A 21,349-nucleotide genomic window follows, 5' to 3' on the forward strand; every position below is an offset into this window, starting at 1 on the left:
GCAAATCGATTTGTTTTCACACTGAGGAGCCTCAATCTACCACTTGGATTAAGTTGGTCTATGATCACTTTGTGGAGAGGATGAGAGGCATCCGACTCAATGCATTCGAAATGAATGAATGAATTATGACTGGAAGAACACGCCGCGGAATGTTCAAACGTTTCTATTCCAGTACGAATACTACTTTCAATTACAACCTAGCTATCTCATATTGCATCTTGCATAACACTCAACATCTCCTTACCACAATGCTAATTTTCAAATAGATTCCAATATATTCATGGTATGTGGTACTGATATTGTTTACGTTTAATAATAAACTTCGTCTTAATATTTTTTTTCTCTATAGGACGGAAACACCCCGCTGCATGAATACATGCGTTCAAATAAACCTACCTTAGAAGTAGTAAACTATCTCAGGAAACAAGGTGCTTCAATAACAGCACAAAACAAGGTAATATAAGTCTGAAAATAATTTATATGATTACACCTATAACGTACGTATGATATGTGCCGCAAATATATTTTATCCACTTTATTTCATATCAAATTACAATTGATTGAGTTATTTAGAATTACTTGCTGCAATAATTATTTAGTAGTAATTAAACAAGATCCTACAATTATTATGGGATTGGTATATTGATTATGTTTTATGTGGACATGTCATTATAAAAGAGCTGAATTTAGAATCATGAGAGAAAGCAATGTTTACGTTAACATGTATGCATAAACTACACGATTATGATTTCTTTAATGATTCTGTAAAATTACAATATAAGAGACAATTGGTCTGCTTTTGACCCCATTTAAACATTTAACTTGTTGGTGTGATGTTAATTACAACAATGTCATCCAAATAATCAACAAGGACACGAATGAATTATAACCGGAAGAACACGCCGCGGAATTTTCAAAACGTTTCTATTCCAGTACGAATAATACTTTCAATTACAACTATCTCATATTATTGCATCTTGCATAATACTCAACATATCCTTACCACAATATTAATTTTCGAATAGATTCAAATATAGTCATCGTATGTGGTAGGCCTACTGGTATTTTTTTACGTTTAATAATCCTTTTATAATATAATGGCTTCGAATTTTGATAATTTTATCTTATTTTAGGAACAAATGTAAGTAAACTTACCAATTCGATGTTTACCACTTCGAGTGAACATTTTGAAAACATTCAAAACACATACATATGTGTCTAGGCTATACTAAAATAGCTTCCAAGTTGGCTACATCATAATCGGAATCACCCTGGAACCATCAACTTTAACCAATAGGTTCTAACCAAATTTAAAAGAACCGCACAAATACACATTTGACGCGTAATGCTTATAATGTGGGCTGAAATTGTTTAGTACGCGAATGACCTAGATATTTGATATACTTTTATGTTCATAGGAAGGAAAAACAGCAGTATCTGTTTTAGAAGAAAATACGCAGATAGAAAAAACAAAACAAATCATGATTTTAGAGTATTTTGACAGTAAGTTAATAAGATTATATTAAAATTTATCTAAATTAAAGTTGATTTAACTTTAAACATTTGCATTTTAAAAACAAATGTTATTCATACATTAAGTTTTACATAAAACCATGAATGCGAAAACCGAAATGATACATGTATGTTATGCGTATTTTTAATTATTTGAATTAGAACTGCTAGTTCCTCCAGAAATATTTGCCATGGGTAAAGAGGCTATTAAGATATATAAAGATGAACTGAAAGATGGTAAAATTGCAGTTGTGAATTCAAGATGTATGTTTCTTGGGAAAGAAGGTGCTGGTAAGACAAGCTGCGTAAAGTCCATGCTTAGAGAGAGGTAAAAAAAAATACAATTGATACAAATATTATTGTGTTAACATTAGGATAATATTATTAATCAATTATTTCAACGTAAATATATACTTGTATTATGTTGACTAAAGGTTGCCTCTCTTGAATTTTTATAATATATACAGCCTTCTAAAAGTGTGTATTTGTATCACTAGTTTGATAATTTCAATTCGTTAAACGTAATGTAATGGACTAAACGTATTTAATGAATTTTGTTTCAACTTCAACGTACATTAGTAAAAACTTTCATCTGGATCACTGTATAGTATTCAAGTAAATTTTCTTTTGGATGATCCAAAGTCGACCAGCGAAAGCTAGAGTAAAAAACGTAAGTTTTACGATTTTTATTTGACTTTGGATCATCCAAAAGAAAATTTACTTGAATTCAACATTCATGTTTACAATAGATTCAACCCTAAAGAACCTTCGACAGATGGTATAGTTACAGCTACCGTGTTTAAAGCAACTGGAGAGAGCAATTGGAAGAAGATTAAAGACGGTAAGATAATGTGATTATCCGAACTCTAATAGAGAGAAATGGCGAACCGCGATGACGTCACTCAAATTTCACCGAGTGGGTATAGATTGTAAACAAACCATTTCGCCACATGTTTTTGTATGGGAAATTCCGATGGGTTGAGTTAAAAAGGTAGGTAGAAAAGAACGTTTAAAACACACATAATAGCAGTATCTTTTTTTTTTGCAACACCCTTAACAATTTTAATGTTATATGGGCAAATCTTCAACATATTTTATTTTAATTTGGATTGAATTAAGACGCGTTTTTGTTATATACTGTACCCAGCTCTAGCTAGGCTGGCTAGGCCCTAATAAATACTGTAGTTGGCCTGTATGCTGTAGTACCTTGAGTACTCGAGCCTTGCACGGATTATCGGTTATTATAATAATAATAATAATATTGGAAATTCGTTATTGCATACTGTACTACTACTACTTTAGCTAGGGTGCTGCTAGGCCTCTCCTAGCTAGGTAGTAAGACTAAATAGAGCATCTCTAGTAGATGTAGGCCTAGCATTAGTTTCAGCTTGACAACAACTGCCATTTTGTTATGTGGCTAGTGATGCTTCCTGTAGGTGAGGGGGGGGGGGGGGGGGCTACCGCCAGTAATGAATACTTGATAACACCATTCTACTATAATATTATAGACCTACAGATATGAGATATTTTTAGGAATATGATTGTGAATGATGGATGACTTTTATACATATTTCATTGTTTTATTGGTTTATTTTCAGTTATATAATGCCACACTACTGTATTGCATTTGGTTGCAACAATGTGTCATCCGAACATCCCGAACTGTCATATCACAGTGTACCGTCACACAACCATCTCCTAAGAAATAAGTGGTTCAACCGCATAAAAAGAGACAAACAGCATTTGGCGTTAACATCATCTGCGAAGGTGTGCTCAAGTCATTTTCATCAACAAGATTTCTGTAACCCAACATCAAAAAACAGACGACGTCGACTAAAACCAGATAGTGCACCTTCAAAATTTGCTTGGACCATACCTGCAGCTGGCGAGTCATCTTCAGAGGATGATGAAGTACGGTCTGCCTTTAAAAAGCGTGAAGATTTCAGGGCCGAGCAAGAGGATGAAACAGATACCGCTTCTGAGGGAAAATGCGACATTTTCCCTGAAAATCCAGAAATTATTTCAAAGTCAACTCAATACAGAAAAGTGGATTATACTGAAGATGAAGAAGATGAAGTAGAAGAAGAATGCCATCACTCATTCTCAGCAAACCAACTCTACTATAAGTGTCATACAGAAAAAATGGAGTACAAAATTTTCATGCATTTTACTGGGTTCCCATCAAAACAGCGTTTCATTGATTTTGCTCAATTTGTTATACCAACATTTGGCAATGATGATATTGTTTATTGGAACACCAAAGCTTGTAAAAGAAGGCGGGTTAACATGGAGCAATTGCTTGAGGTTGGTTTAGAGAACACTGAAGACGAGACCGCTAGTCTAGACGATACCCGCCAGAAAAGTCGCAAGATGACTGTTTGGAATGAGTTACTACTGACATTGATGAAACTACGAACAGGGTGTTCAAATATCGACCTAGCAGTCCGGTTCAACATTGCCGAAGGAACAGTGTCAAATAAAGTAATCACACATGTAAATCTACTTTATACAACTCTTGGGTCCCTTAAAATATGGCCACATCGTGATATCATACTGAAGCATGCGCCAACAAAATTTTTAAAGAAGTATCCAAATACAGTTATTATAATAGATGCTACAGAGCTTTTCATTCAAATCCCAAGTTCTCTACAAAAACAAAGTGAAAGCTACTCACAATATAAGCACCACACTACCATGAAAGGGCTTCTTGGTGTTGATCCTAAGGGAGGGGTTATCTTTGTTTCACAATTATTTGAGGGGTCAATCAGTGACAAAGAACTCGTCAATAGAAGTGGGTTCCTAAATGTTTTAAAGGCAAAAATTAATTGCGGTGTAATTCATAAAGGTGACACTGTTATGGCTGATCGTGGTTTTCTTATTGAGGATGAACTAAGGGCTATGGGTTTAAAGTTAAATTCACCACCTTTCCTGAGGGAGAAGGGTAACTTCAACGTACATGACGTAATTAAAATCCAGACTGTAGCAAAACATCGCATTCACATTGAAAGGGCTATTGGAAAAATAAAACGTTCATGATTTTCAAATCAACACTTCCAGTAGCAATGTTTGGCACATTAAACCAAATTTGGACTGTTGTTTGTCTGTTGTCAAACTTTCAGAACCCTATCCTGACAAATGAAGATAATGAAAACGTAGATAATGAAAATGTAGATTTTGAAGCAGCGACAAGTAGTAGGGCAAATTAGCAATGTGGCAAGTACATACTGCCCTTAAGTATTAATATACAGTATTGCAATACAACAGAAATAATTATACAGAGAGATTACAAAACTTTATATTTAGTTTTCACCTTGTTTTTTTTATATTAAACATGAAAGTTCTTTTATATTTAACACTGTAAATAACATTGTGTATCATTCAGCTTGAAACTTATCAGTATATTCATTTTTATACATTATAATACATAAGAAAAAATGGTGCTTTCTCTGTAATATTGATTACAAAACTTTATATTTAACACTGTAAATAACATTGTGTATCATTTGGTTGCACAATAACCAAGTACTGTGTACTTAGTTCAGCTTGAAACTTATCAGTATTTATTTTTATACATTATAATTTACATAAGAAAAAATGGTGCTTTCTGTGTAATATTGATTACAAAACTTTATATTTAATTTTCACCTTGTTTTTTTAAATGCAACACTGTAAATAACATATAATATGCAATACATAAGAAAAAATAGTGCTTTCGAACTGTATAATACTGATTACAAACTTGGTTTAATAAATGTTTTTTATACACTTTAATTTTATATAAACTTTTTATTTACATAGTTTACTTCAACAAACATCTTACATTCGTTTTAGATAAGGAATAGAATGCTTGTAAAATTTGTTTAATTTAAGAAGGAGACTGTTCCAATATTGTTCATTGAACTTAACTCTCAAAACTGCCATTTGTCTAGAATCTGACAAATACACAACAAAATCACACCAGGTCAAACCTGTGATCGCCATTTGCCCTTGTATTTGTTCATAATAACCCATTTTATGTTTTTGTTTCAACTCCAGCTTGCCATCAACCCGATTGATATAAAAGTCACCATCGCTTATAGCATCTTCTATTGTTTGGCTTTTTTTAGTAAGTGGGCATTTAATTTCCACAAGTCCATAGCAGGGATTAGAAGAAGGGTCATATACTTTGCCATCTGGTGTAGCACCAAGGTGTGGTAAATCTGGATTAATCACCAGTCCACTATCGTAAACCATGAAGTTATTAACCCGTTTTGCAGACTCTGTTGCATATATTTTTAATGCTGGTTTTTCATTTGCACTTCCATGGCTAACAGACCGGATATGTCCAATATTTTTGCTATTAAATATAGCCTTATAAAACGATACATTAGCACCTTTCACACGACTGTTGATTTTACCAAATTTTGACGATGTCAATCGCAATTTTCTCTGTTCTCTCCATTCATTAGAGTTTGATTGCAAAACAGTTTGCCTTTCTATGGCTCTCGCATTTTCGAGATCAACGGCTATCTGACCTAACCACTCCTTATCCATATCCTGAAAATTATAACGTCCACAACCCATTGGTAAATCTGGAAAACCTTTACATTCTGTTATGAGTATGAGAGGCCCAGGATCCTTAGAGAAAAACATGGTCACTCTTTGTTTTCCCGCATCTGTTGCCAGTTGATAGGAAAGGCAAGAGCCTAGCGGCACACTTCCTAGTGGTGTTTCATAAGATACTGATGGTTCCTGATCAGTTAGTAAATAGGAAAATGGTGGCGGAGAAATTTCATCGCAATTTTCTCTCATTCTTGTAATCGCAGGAATAACTCCTATTTTATCAAAGGTTTCCTTTAAATATTTTCGTCGTGGGTCATAAAGTTTACAAAAAACAGGTAGCCTTTTTCTACCATGCCTGTCAGTTTCTGCATTTGCATAATGTGTACCCATTACAGGCAAAGGAATGATTGGGTCCTGCCTAGGTATATTCCACTCTTGTGGTTTACTTGTGCACGAAATATCCGACGGAATTTCACTCAAGCCATCTGAACTGTAGTGTAGTCCAAAAACTGATAAATTATGGCCAGTACGTGATTACACAGCCCTCCTGACCCTGCAACACAAGAGCAATGAGCTTCTCTAAGTTGTGCTCTCCCTTCAAAACTAAAAAAGCATATGTTGCTACAATGTGGGCTTTGTCGTTTTCTTTGGCTGCGATAGCAATATGCCTGTATAACATAATCTGTGCCTTGGCCATCCGTCCTAGGCACATGGGCAATAACCCCACCGTGTACGTATTTTTCCTTAAAAAAAGTCCACGATTTACCGTCGGTCTCCTTTACCCCTTTTGAAATCCAATCTGCCATAGTAAGCGGAGTGAATTTGGGAACATTTATCAATGATTTTTTTAAATTTAACTCACGTGTAAATACACAAATACAACAAGAATTATGAGCGTTACAGCAACAACATTGGTTAGACGACGCCATGATTCACGTGTATAAACATAAGAAATGTGCCGCCCTCAACGGTTTGTTATGATTTCATACCCACTCGGATTTTAGACGTCGGTTCGCCATTTCTCTCTATTGTTTGAGTTACTTTACTTTATCACAAGTATTTATATTTGTTTAAAGAATTGATAAACTCTGTGTCAGGAATAGTCACCATGTTATGTGAATGTTTAAAACACTGTCACTACACAGTAATACAGATACAGGTTAAATTTAATTTCGTCTGTCTCATAAATTAAAAAAAAACAGCTTTTTATACGATTTTAATTTTTTTTTAATTGCATTATTTGCACAGATTCTGAGCTCACCAAGAAAATGCGTGAAAATGCGTTAGCAAAAAGAGTTGATAACGAGTTAAAAAAAGGTAGGTAGGCCTACAGCAAAACCAATGAAAGCGTGTTTATATAAGATAATAAAAAAAAGTCGAATCATACATTTTAAAATACTAAAAACATGACATTAAACATACCATCTAGGTCGTGCCCACAGATTGTTCTCGAATACATACTAATTTCAGCGTAAAAAAACTGGTGATTTCAAATGTACGTACAGCAGTACTTTAAAACATTGTCGTTTACAGAAACAAATAAATAGACACAATTATTTATGAAGTCAACCAAAATTAGCACCCTGGAAATTACTTTCAAAATGAGTCCAAATTTTTGATTTGGACTCATTTAAACAAATCCAATTTGTGTTTTGTATCTAATATTAGAATTGAGGGTTGGGGATGAGGAGAGGTACAAAGAGGAACAATTTTTTAAATAATATTAATAATAATAATAATGGAAATTTGTAATATATTCTTTATATTATATTATTCTTTAGATTTCTTTATTATCCACTCAGTAACGAAATATTTTTGTATAGGCTTATAATAATATACCACTAAATAGATTAAAACATTTCCGATTTAATACTTTGTTAAAACTGTCACTGTCATAGTCGATTGAAATAGTAAAGTACATGTAACGATATACCACTACGACGTTTATATTTTTTGTAATTATTAATTAATACAAACGTTGAAAAGCAACTGTCAGTAATGAAGTATTATATTATTATGTGTTTATAATCTAAAAGTAGGTGTTACCCACACTCACAGTAAAAAGGTTTATTAGTATATTTGTTTATATTATATCTAACAGTACCTACTGTACACTCACTATAAGAAATTTTCGATTCAAATGGGGATCAAAAGTGGTTAATACCTATTTATTAGTAGTGTATAGCATTACAATAATATTTATGTTTATTCTCCATGGGCCCATAAATTTACCTACTTGGACGTGTTAAACCACGGAGGTATGCATCCATAGTTAAACCAAATAATGTGGAATGTTCCATTCATTGCAAATCAATACATTTTTATAAACGTATATTAAATGTATCAAAATAGCATTTTTTAAAGAAAATCGGCCTGTCTTCAACATTATGATGCTGTACACGAACTGTTAAACCGGTTTTCAGCTATTAAAAACAATTATCGTAGGAGGAGATAGGAAAATGCGAAGCGTCCTCGTATTATTGTGTGCGGGTATTTTTCAAATTGACATCCATTAGACAGTGTATATCGGAAAACACCCCTATTTGGGGCAAATCGTTGAACCTAAATTTGTTTTAATCGTCAATAACTAACTACCGAACACAATTTAATTAGTAAACAGGGTTACATCAGGTGGTTAAAATCAGTACCGAAAGTACGAACCAACTTCATATGCCATCGAGTAATTAGGATACAACGTTTTCAGTTGCTGTCTAATGTACACATATTTAAGGTGTTTTTATACACAAGATACAAAATTGTATATATCGACGTATATAAAAAAAATTAGTTCATCTGAGGATTGTTGGATTCTCTCTGTGTAGCCAGATGTTCTAGAACAATGAATAACTGTATTTAAATACCGATAAAGTGGATATAAATAAATGCACCATGCAATATAATAGCTTCACAATGATGATGGGTAATGTTTCTGGAACATGTTTGTAGGTCGACAACCATCCGTAACTATCAGCTTTAAACTATTTCAAACGAGTTGTTTTATTTTCATTTTAAAACTCTTTTTGAAATTTTGAATTATTGAATCACTCAAAAAATATGATTTTATTTCATTCTTGTTAGAACAATGTGTTCTCTCGATTTCGTTTTCTCTTTTTTCTTAACATCATTTTGTTTCCTAAAATTGTTATTTTCGTGACCTCAACACTATTCTATTTATTAAAAAAATGTAATTCCTCCATCGAAATCATGTCTTTCTTTCTAATTTACATTTGAAGAAAAAAAAACCATAGGCATACGTAAATACACCGGACAGCAGTTCAAATGATTTTTGTTTATATTGTGTTTTTATTTATGTTATCATGTTATCAAGATTTTGTAAGAAGTAAAACCAGAAGTGTTGATTCAGAGAGTATTCCAAATGAAATAACTAGCATATGGGACTACGCTGGTCAACTGGACTACTATATAACACACAGGGTATGCTAATCAAAATGTTATTTAAAAAATACAATATAAACAATATAATACAGTATATAAACATGATGTACATTCAATTTAAAATTATCCCTAAAATGAATAGGTAGGCGTAATTTAGATATTACCCTTACCGTAATTGTATATTACATACCAACCTATTAAATTAAAAATTATATGCGGTGATGGCTATCTATATTAACATTTTCTGCGATAACGTAATCATCCCCTTACAGTTTCAGTATAAATAATTCTTCATTATTGTATTATAACAATGCTGCTATATACATATTACGTTACGTAAATCTTGATGTAGGCCTAAATATTTTTCAAAGCGTAGTTTGCCTTGTTTGAACTGCAATGAAACGATTATAATATGTATCATTTTAACATTAATCAGTTTACATACTCGTCACAGAATGCAATATTTCCGATAGCATTGCGTCGATATGATATAATGATATTGTCACATATACCTAAATTAAAATATATATAAATTCAACGCCAAACATATGCGAATGATGTTCAGTAGGAAAATTAAAGAAGAAAATAATGAATAGTCTATTAGATGGCAGATCACCAATCAACCATTCGTGTTCATAATTATTACATGTCAGGTATAATTATTCTAATTGTCATTTTGGGGATTGGAGCATTCTCCAATTAAATTTTAATCCTAATCGGTCCCCATAGTTGTCAAAAATGTCATATACCACAATGCACCTACCATAAACAAGATTTTGTAGTAACAAGGCCATATACATGGCTGCAGTCTCGTGCTCAAGTTAGTGTCTACCGACCAACCGTCCGACCGCCCAACCGGCCGACATAGTGAGCTGTAGAGTCGCGTTGCACGATACTAAAAATGTCCAATAAAAAGAGAATTAAAAACAATGTACACAACCTACATGTGTATAGTATTAGTAGTATTAACCACAAATTGCGCTCCATGCAAGTTGAGAATGCTCCAACCGGCCAAAATGAGGTTCAACAAATTATTATATCCTATACATCAATTATCTGTGTTTTGTTCAGTTTTTCCTCACAAATACAGTATCGTACTGCGTTGCGTTTAGTGCGTTGGATAAATTAGACGAACTAGCTAAAAGACGAGATCCAGCTTTGGTAAGCTCACCAAGTTATATTATGCTTATTATATTAAAATGTAATATTAATAGTTTAATATAATATACGCTGGCTATATATAATAGAGTATATATCATTTAAAAATCTATTTTACATTTCAATTCAGGGTCCGTTAGGAATGACTAATTTAGACATAATTCTGTTCTGGGTAAGGTCAGTATATGAACATACTGTGGTACAACATGCTTCAGGAAACACCATTTCAATTGATGGCAAAGTGATAAAATCGCCTCCCATCAGTTTGGTTGCTACTCATATAGACAAATTGCCAGGAACAAAATCAGAAAAGCTGAAAGAGGTAATAGCCATAATAAAATAATGAAATATACAGATTTATGAATATATATTGATTATTTCGGTCTATTAATTTATAGCAGTGTTTACTGAAGTAGCAGTATGTAAAAACATAATTAATATAATATGAAGAGCAATGGTCATAACGTTGAGTATTACAAGATACACAGATAAGATGTATAATATAATAAATATTACACTATTATCAAAAATAATATTCCTGGGGTTGTTTTTTTCGGGAGAATCACAAATGTTGTATACATTTATGAGTTCTTAGAAATCATCAATATATACTGTTATGCGTTTGGGTAACGGTTTCCCAAGAAAATGGAAATAATCAGCACACATCTATCACATCAAATAATGATATCAGGAAAAAAAGTGTGTAATTAAGAGACTGATTAGTACCAAGATTAGTGCTTCAACAAACAACAACGTGTATAATGATAACGCTAAGAAAATTATAGGTGTTTCAATGAATGTTTTGTGTTGCAAGCTATGCACCAAAATGACACTAAGATACGTCTGAAACAATAATACACATACATCACATATACATTGAAATCAACATCAAATCCGAGAAAAAATAGCCCTATATAATATAAACTGTGTAAGAGGGTGTAGGCGGGAGGTTAGATTGAATGTCTTACTTACAAAATTTGGAGGTCTGAACCTCGTTGCGACCAAATTGAAGAGGTTGAAATTAGGCCCTCTCTAGTTTCAAAATAGAATTGTGTTCGACTGACACTATTCATATTTGTATTTTCCGAATTTGCACTTATGCACTTATCAACATGTTCTTAGACTCATCAACTTTATAACAATTCCAGTTAAGCCAACAATGTTTCCTTATAGCTTGAATAGTGTTTGTCCGCAAATATCTCTTTCTCACAAAGTGTTTCAATTCAATCGTAGGCCTAATGAACCAGTGTATGCTTATTTAAAATGAATCACGATACCATACTGTATTCGCCCACCACAACCAAACGGTTGCATTAAAGGCCTTGTGCGGGCTAAACATTTATATTGGTCATACATTCCAATAATTATCGATCTATAGTTTCCCCTATGTTTCATAATTTTTGGGATTTTATTTGTGTTACACAAGCTTGTTAAAAATAAGCACTTTCATATCAGTGGGGGGATAGTTCAAATTTCACAGTAAAATCTCTATTCTTTTGTACACACATTTTGTAAATAGAGAGGCATTTTAAAAAGCTATGAAAAATAAATGGTGTGGTAAAAAATGTTATCAGATGACTAAATATTTTTAATTTAACTTGAATATTACATTTCTGATATTTTTATTCAACTTATGATTTTTATTTTCATGCTATAGCAAAAATTATCCACTGTATATCCATCATCTTTTTTCGCCGTCTAGGGAGTCACCAGACATGTTATTACATTAGGTTAACTACCTAACTACTGGAAAAAGGTCTTCCTGGTTTGTATGGAAGAATTTTGCCAAATTTTGTATTTGACCATACTAAGGGAAATTCATGTTTTTTGTCTCGATTTCTGTTACAAATATTTGATTTATGTACAAATAACCAAATATTATATTTAAAATTCATGCCTGTACCTGAGCTTTAAGATAAATGTAGAGTTTATTTTAGTATTGACACGACCGTGGTTGTAGGCATAGTATGTATCGACATAGGACATCTCACGTAATATCAGTTATCTAGCTTCGTATCATCTGGACCGCTAGGCATATACTGTACATTAAAAATAGTATTCCACTGAAACAACATTAAACATTGAATCTTATAAATTTTACAAACTTTAGCAGTAAGCATAGTTGGCAACATTAAACACAAACTGTAATTATATTACAGTTAAAACGTATTAATTATTTTAGAAACACAGACTGTAGTATTAATGCATGTACTGTTATTATTTGAAGGTTCAAAATATGTATAAGACCATTTTTGCTACAATGGAAAGAATGGAATATGCCGAACATGTAGATCGTGAAATGTACATGGTCAACAACACGGTGAAAAAACACGAAGGTATTGAGAAACTTAAGAGAAACGTTGTTAGATACATGGATGTAATAGGGACGAAGGTCATTCCTCTAAAGTGGCTTGATTTTCAGGACAGATTGCAAGCAATTGGAAAAACAAGACTGTGCATTTCATTTAATGAGGTAAACCTTGATTGTGCTTTCATGGTATAATAGCAATATCTATTTCTATGCAATTTCTACGTATGTGTGATAGCATTTATTGTGTGCACAAAATATTTGAGCTTAGTTAGATGCATCTAACATGAGCTTTACATATAAACAACAATAAAATAAATAACAATATCCAATGAAAAGGATTATAATTGAATGTCGGTTTTCTTTTGATCTACCATTTCCCTCTTGGTGAGTTCATTCTTATTGAAATCACGTGTTCGTTCAAGAATAGTCGGACTCGAAGACAACGTCACAATACCAACAGTTTGTTAGATGATAGTGTATCATTTTGTAACGGCTAACTGAAAACACAAGTATTTGAGAGATTTGCAATTACTCTAAAAGACACTGTAGAAAAAAACAGTGTAGTTTATTAGTATGATAGTATAACTATTTTTCTCGGTTCTTATTATTTATTTAAAAACCTAATTTTGAATACGTGATTGTTTACTTATTGTATAGGCTTTGCCAAATACACTCCTTAATTGTATCACATTTGAAAGAAAATCTCTACCGCATTAATGATATTGTACCACGTATCAAATTAATAGCTAAATATGTCGATTTTGTATGTTTTAATTTTTAATTCGATTGTTTTAAAGGAAATTTAAAGTAATAAATTATAGTTTATACACAGCACAAGTACTTTCTTTTAACTAAGGATGTGGTATATAAATGTGGGTAGATTTCAGAGTTATAGAAGTTTTAGGATGAATGGTTTTGTTTTTAAATGGTAATTAAAAAGTGAATGTTATTCAAGGGAGGCACTTTATCAAAGTTCCAACCACATTTATTATTGACATTTTATTTCTGTAGACCAACGGGTATATGAATGTATGGAACCACAATATATATATATATATATATATATATATATATATATATAAATCTGATTGATTGATGATTGATTGATGCATACTAGCACACTTCATTGTTAAATTAGCCGTTCAATAGTTTTACAAACTTTTCAATCTACCCACCCAGCCATCCCCCGGCATCATCCAACACCTAACTTCAACACAGGCGCAACTCATATGTTACTCATTTTATTCGCTCATTTGGCTGGTTTAATTCTGGTGAATTATTTTGCCCTCAAATTCCACAATTTATCTCACTTACATCTTTACCGATAAATACTGAATAACAACCATTTGATTTACTGGCTCCTGTGACCACACACTGGACCTTTAATACAGCGATTTCATATGAGTGGTAGCCCCCAAGAGGCCAAAATGTAGTTTATTATTAAGCTATAGTAGTACTTCGTTAGCCTCCGAGCTTTAATACACCAGACACTAATTGTATCAAAGTAAAACATTTACGCCATCCTAATAACACAATAAATTATCCATTGTTTTTGCGAACAAAATTAAAAATATACAAATAATACATCAAAACACAATGCTGTTACCTTAACCAGCTTACACGTGACAACCAAATATCAACGAATCATTATACATTCAAATACAGAAATGTATACAATATGAGCCGTATCTAAAACTATAAACTAATTAACTAACTAATGCTTAAATCAATATAATCTAATGATACTGTTAAAATAAGCCTTGTAGGTTATTATTATTATTATATAATAATATTTTTCCCTTATTTGCATTATAACATTTAATAACATAATATGCATTGTAGTAATTGGAAGTGTAGGCCTAATTACATTATGAATACAATTGTAGTTTGTTATCACAAAGTTTATATTACTCGCTTACATGTTATAGCATGTTGCAAGGATAAGCTACTAACTGCATGAGACCTGTATACCTACCTGGATAGTGAACGTATCGGTTGCATTAAATATAGGTACACTTTTGTTATTTATTCTAACTAAACATCTACAATGGCCAACGTTGAAAACAAAGAGCCAAATATTTCTAATTTTAATATTAGCGCCGCTGAACCGAACACCTGGCTGTCGACTCTCATCAAGTCAATCATGGGCTGCAAAACCATTGCTGATATTAAATCAACATTATGCGACGCAGTCACCAAGATTGTCTCCTTGGAAAAAGGCATTACCATCCTCAATCTTGAAATCACCGGTTTACAAAAAGAACTGAGGAATTTGCACGCCGATAAGCAGGAAAATTCTGATTTCATGGATGTTAAGCTGAAGGATATTGCCGAGGATACGCAGCAATCCACTACGGAATGCATAGAAGAGATACGCGACAAAATCGACAACCTAGAAGGACGTCAACGCCGTAACAATCTGAGGTTTACTGGCATACCCGAACAAGCGGAGGATAGCGAAGGTACTGTTAATTTCCTTTCCTCATTTATTTCCAATACCACCGGCATCTAAATCGCTAATGATGATATACAACGAGCCCATCGAGTTGGACCACGTAATACCACCAGGAATAAACCGAGACCACTTGTTGCATACTTTCTCAGATATTCCACTAAAGAATGAGTACGCAATGCAGCTCCAAAAGTGAGACCTAAATTTAAAGATAATAACATCTACGTAAATGATGATTTTACCAGCAGAGTGATAAGTAGAAGAATGGCATTATACTCATCGATGAAATACCTGCATTCCAACAAAGTAAAGGCCTGGCTCCACCTTGACAAATTGCGTTACATAGATACAAATGGTTATGTTCGCACATTCATCGACATGGATCATCTTGCCAAATACTACCCGAACCTCAAGGAAGCACATGAGTACTGAGTAATTCTAGTCGTTGCAATAATTAACTTTACTTTGACTCTACTTACCGTCAACCGAAATATTACCTATAATAAATTTTTATTTCAAGAATTGTTTATTTTGCTTCTCATTAATTATGTATTAATGTATACAGTCTCATGCATGCTTATTGCTGTATTTCTTTTTTAGATAACGTTATACGCAGCTATTGTTAATGAATGTTAATTATCTTCACTTACTTCCTTTTTATGACTTTAATGTGAACTCTGAACTTACTAACAACAATGATATTTCTAACATAACCTTTAATCCAGTTAATTACAATGAAAATGACAAATATGATGAATCTTTTGATCAACTAATTAATAATCTCAATTCACAGTCAGTTACCCTAGATGAATGCAGCTTTTATGATTATTCACAATTTACTTCTAAGTTTAATACATCCTTTAATACTAAACTATCTCTCCTGCATCTTAATATTAGAAGTATTACGCATACAGTTAATGATCTCGAATGCCTTTTGAATTCAATTAATAACAAATTTTCCATAATCGGTATCAGTGAAACATGGCTTAATGAAAACTCCCCTATTCCTTTCATTAATAACTACTCCTTCTTTGCAAGCAATAGAAGCAATAATCAAATTGGCGGAGGAGTTGCATTTTTTATACGTAATGATATTAGCATTACAATTCGAAATGACTTAAAATTACCAGACGACCTTTCCGAATCACTTTTTGTTGAGATTGAAAATTCAAAGACAAAAAATGATATTATAGGCATTATTTACAGAGCCCCCTGTGGAGGGCTAGATTCTTTTACTAAATCCGTCGATAATGTATTAACCCAAATTAACAATGAAAACAAAAATTGTCATCTCATGGGAGACTTCAATATTGATTTATTAAAATTCAATAACCATAAATTAACAAACACCTATCTAAATACTTTAATTTCCCATTCTTTTTTTCCAACTATTTCAAAACCAACTAGGATTACCTCAACTTCGGCCACCTTGATTGATAATTTTTATTCCAAACAATCTAACTATAAAATAGTTGCTGGTGTTTTACTTAATGATATCTCCGACCACCTTCCTATATTTCAGTTCATTGATCAAGAAAATAATGATCAAAACCTTGATGATAATAGCGCCAACTATTCATTTCGTATAAACGACCTAAATGCCTTATCGATTGATTTAGAAGGTGAAGACTGGTCTATGATATTTGATTGTGCCCCAAGATTGAGTTTTGAAAAATTTACAAATATCCACTCCAGACACTTGGTTAAAAGTAGTATAAAATCAAATAAAACGTTTAAACAACCATGGATGTCATCTGCTCTCTTAAAATGTAGTTCTCGGAAACATAAACTTTATAAGAAATATATGCACACACGTAGTAATAATGACAAACTAAACTATACAAAATATAATAATATTTTCACTAATCTTTGTCGCACTGCTAAAAAGAATTATTATACTTCCCAGTTTGATAGATATAAAGGTAATCTGAAGAACACATGGCTTGTAATAAATTCTGTTTTAAATAAAGGTAATAATAATAACAAGCACCCGAATCTAATTAAAGACGGTGATAATATTTACAAAACTCAAAAAGAGATATGTGAATCGTTTAACAACTATTTTTCTACAATTGGTCCTAATCTTATTAATAGTATGCCAACTAATATAACTGATCCATTATCTTATCTTCATTCTGCGTTTGCCAACTCGTTTTATATTAGCCCAGTTTCAATTGATGATGTTAACCTAACTATATACAATCTAGATTCTAATAAAGGGTCTGGATCTGACGGTTTTACTGCTCGTGTCTTAAAATCTGTATCTCCCTTAAGCATCCACCAACTTACCCATTGTATAAATTCATCTTTTTTATCTGGCACTTTTCCAACACACTTAAAACTAGCTAAAGTTGTGCCCATTTTCAAGAAAGGTGAACGAAGTCAATTATCTAATTACCGGCCAATATCACTACTTTCAGTGTTTTCCAAAATTATTGAAAAACTCATGTATTCTAAACTTTCTGATTATCTCACAAAATTTGATATACTTAATAAACGCCAATATGGTTTTCGAAAAAATCACTCTACATCCCATGCCGTTTTAGATCTTATTAATACTATTACAAATTCATTTGAATCAAAAGAAAAATGTATTAAGTTTATTTATTGATCTTTCAAAGGCCTTCGATGTTATTAATCACGATAATTTAATTAAAAAACTTGAGTGCTATGGAATTAGAGGTATTTCATTGAATTGGTTTAATAGTTATTTGTAAGATAGAAAACAATATGTTGCATTAGGATCTTGTACATCGTCGACGATGGATATTACTTGCGGAGTGCCACAGGGATCTGTGCTTGGGCCATTGCTCTTCCTTATTTATGTTAATAATCTGGCTAATGTCAGTAACAAAATGCAAGTAATATCCTTCGCCGACGACACCACCTTATTTTACTCTAATTCCAATATTGATTTATTATTTACTACATTCAATGATGAATTAACAAAATTGTGTGACTGGTTTATTTCAAACAAATTAATTATTAATACTCTTAAAACAAATTATTAATTTTTCACAATTCTCAACGTAAACTAAAAGTTGATGACCTAAATATACTTCTTGACGGAATTCATATTGAACGCAAAACTGCAACACTTTTTTTAGGTGTATATATTCATGAAAACCTCAAATGGAAAAGTCATCAAAATTACGTTTCGAAAAAAATATCAAGATCTATTAGTATTATTAACAGACTTAAGCACTTCTTCCCTCTAAATATTTTAATTTCTCTTTATAACGCATTTGTACTTGTTTGGGCTGCAGATTACTCTTCTAATATTGCTAGATTAACTAAATTACAAAAACGTGCAGCTAGAATTATTACTTTTTCACCATATAGAACCTCATCTGAACCCCTTTTTAAACGTCTTGGTATACTAAAATTAACGGATATCCACAATGTTCAAGTTGCCAGTTTTATGTTTAATTATTTTAAAAACCAACTTCCTATTTCTATGATTGATATGCTCTGTAAACGTATCAAATTTCACAATTACAATTTAAGAACTTCTCATTTAAACATTCCTTTTGCTAGACTTACTAAAACTAAATTTTTTATAACTATATCAGGTCCTAATTTGTGGAATCATATCCCACCAAATATCAAAAGGTCAATATCATTATTTACTTTCCGAAAAAAGTTAAAGAATCATTATATATCTAAATATTATACTGCTTAGTTAATATGCTTATTATCATTATTTATACTCATATACTATTTATGTTTACACAAAATATTAGTTGTTGTTTATTATTGCAATCTTTAATCTATACTATATATAATGTATATATAGTATATACTATATATATACTGGAATTATAATTTATGTATACATATTTTTTTTTTCATTTACCAATATCGGTAGTTATTTCATTTATAATTATCATGAAACTATTGAAATATAATTTAAATAATTTTTATAAAGAAGATGTTAGTTACGTTATTATACTGTAATTTTTTATCCTAAATTATATAATTATATATTCTAGGTTATTTTTATTTTTTTAGTAATGTGTTTTGTTGTGGGTCCCTACGAGACAAGTTTTTAACTTCTAGAAGGGATCCATGATAATAATGACTACCAATTACTGCTTTATCTATGTTCACTTTAATATCTTTTTTCTATTTTGTATATATTCATTCATTATTATCTAAATAAATATTATCTGCAGAAGATTTACTTATTCGTCAATATATTGGTAAAAAAATCGTTTTACTAAAATGCTCATTTTTTATTAGGCTTCTCGAATTTGCAATGACTGTGGAATTGCCGAAGAAGCGATCATCGTTGCCATAAGGTATATGAATGACATTGGAAAGATTATGTATTCCAATAAAGACGAAAAATTAAGGAACACAGTAATAACTAATCTTCACACGATGATACAGATGTTGACAACTGTGATCACAGTATTTCCACCACATATTGAAGATGTAAGTAGACAAATCATAATAATTATCATAGTATTAGAATGAGAAAAAAAATAGATAAAATGTAATTTCTATTTTGCTGACAACTGGAGTCTTCAATTGTGAAGCAATTTGTAGTAATTATTGTGTATACTTACTTCCTTACTTATTTGTAAATAGAAGAAAATGAAGACGCTATGGAAAAGACTTGACGAAGAAGGTATTCTTGAGGAAAAGTTACTACGTTATTTGTGGACAACTCAAACCCAAGATCACTTCGAAATATTCATTGAAGTGATGAGGGTGTTTCGGTTGCTTTATGAGAAGAAGAGTGTAAGTATTATGTGCATCAATTGATAATTATAAGATATTATTCTCTCTCATCAATAGTGTGTAATCACCAATGTTTATAATAACAGGTACAAGAAGGTAACCGTGAATTCTTGGTTCCATGTCGGATGAAAGTTTATACAAATACTAGTCTAGAAGTGACAAAAGATGACATGCAGATGGTATCCATTTACCTGACTCCGACAGACTTTCTTCCTGAGGCTGTGTACCACACTTTAGTTGTTGCATTTCTTGAATTGATGACGGGTACAGATAGTGATGATTCACAAGTGTTCCGGAATCGTAGTGATTTTGAATTTAAAGATCACAAAGTCAGTTTAGGTGCCGTACAAATTAAGCGTGAAAATGAAAAACCACACGCAATTAAGGTAGGACAATAATAGTTAAATATCTCACTATTTTTGTAGCATATACATAAATACTAGATCAATAGAATATATGGTCTATTTATTACTTAAGGTATCGTATATGATTGCATAACGCATCTTGCACTACGCACCTACCAACTTAACATATCTATTATAGTAATGTTTACAATAACACAAATCAACCAACAAAATTATCAAATGATGTTTACACATCTTTAATAAAAAAAAAGAAAGGCTTCATCAATAACCATTTACTTTTCTTTATTACTTAATAGCTTCAAATATATCGTAGGAAAGAACAGAGTTATGACACAGAAGTTGGTGGCGCCAAACCAAAGAAACGAAAACTGCAACCGAGTGTTTGCATGAAGGTAATCATTATTATGCATGCTATTAACACTTCCAAACAAAATGTAATGTAAATGTAAATTAAATGTAATATTCTACACCACTTACATGTGTTCAGGTACTAAGTTACTTGAGGGACCAACTACAAACCGTATGCAACATATACGAAGGTAGTGCTTACAAGCTACGTGTGGTATGCGATGCTTGTAATCCAAAGGAAAATCACTTAGTTGACCTTGAAAAGTGTTTGAAAAATGATGCAGTTCCATGTGGAACCGATACGTCTATGAATACAGCTCATATCAAGCGATATTTTTCTACAGGTAAGTTTTTTTTTCGTTTATGTTCCTTCTTCAATTTTATTAGTTGATCTTAATTAAATCTACATCAACAACACACTACAAAATTAACTTAACTCGTTTGGACCTTAGGAGTTTAATGACAGGCGCCTAGCAGATGAATTTCAGTCATGCATCACATATCATTGACTTTATCGGT

General features: G+C 32.0%; 2 protein-coding genes and 1 pseudogene across 2 annotated transcripts; 2 read left to right on the forward strand and 1 right to left on the reverse strand.

Annotated features, from left to right (window-relative positions):
* The first annotated feature begins 267 nt into the window (after positions 1-267).
* On the forward strand, positions 268-4,787 carry LOC140058224 (uncharacterized; annotated as a pseudogene).
* A 541-nt stretch (positions 4,788-5,328) lies between these two features.
* Positions 5,329-6,292, reverse strand: LOC140058225 (uncharacterized). Its single transcript, XM_072103787.1, has one exon. The coding sequence runs from the start codon at positions 6,142-6,144 to the stop codon at positions 5,329-5,331; it is 816 nt and encodes a 271-aa protein (XP_071959888.1). The 5' UTR covers positions 6,145-6,292.
* Positions 6,293-6,981: 689 nt separating this feature from the next.
* LOC140058226 (uncharacterized) lies at positions 6,982-20,925 on the forward strand. The gene is made up of 10 exons (XM_072103788.1): positions 6,982-7,024; positions 7,303-7,371; positions 9,383-9,489; positions 10,522-10,611; positions 10,739-10,930; positions 12,836-13,081; positions 19,614-19,838; positions 19,965-20,117; positions 20,204-20,503; positions 20,779-20,925. Exons 1-10 carry the CDS (start codon positions 6,982-6,984, stop codon positions 20,923-20,925), a joined length of 1,572 nt encoding a protein of 523 aa, XP_071959889.1.
* Positions 20,926-21,349: the final 424 nt, after the last annotated feature.

The sequence above is a fragment of the Antedon mediterranea genome, chromosome 9 (assembly GCF_964355755.1).
Source record: "Antedon mediterranea chromosome 9, ecAntMedi1.1, whole genome shotgun sequence".
Taxonomy (NCBI): domain Eukaryota; kingdom Metazoa; phylum Echinodermata; class Crinoidea; order Comatulida; family Antedonidae; genus Antedon; species Antedon mediterranea.

Bases quoted from the DNA above. Each gene is read 5' to 3' on its own strand.
- LOC140058225 (XM_072103787.1), bottom strand. From the start codon at position 6,144: ATGTTTTTCTCTAAGGATCCTGGGCCTCTCATACTCATAACAGAATGT.
- LOC140058226 (XM_072103788.1), top strand. From the start codon at position 6,982: ATGATTCACGTGTATAAACATAAGAAATGTGCCGCCCTCAACG. The intron at 20,118-20,203 runs GTAAGTATTATG...TTATAATAACAG, and splicing joins TGCTTTATGAGAAGAAGAGT to GTACAAGAAGGTAACCGTGA. The intron at 20,504-20,778 runs GTAGGACAATAA...ATTACTTAATAG, and splicing joins AAAAACCACACGCAATTAAG to CTTCAAATATATCGTAGGAA.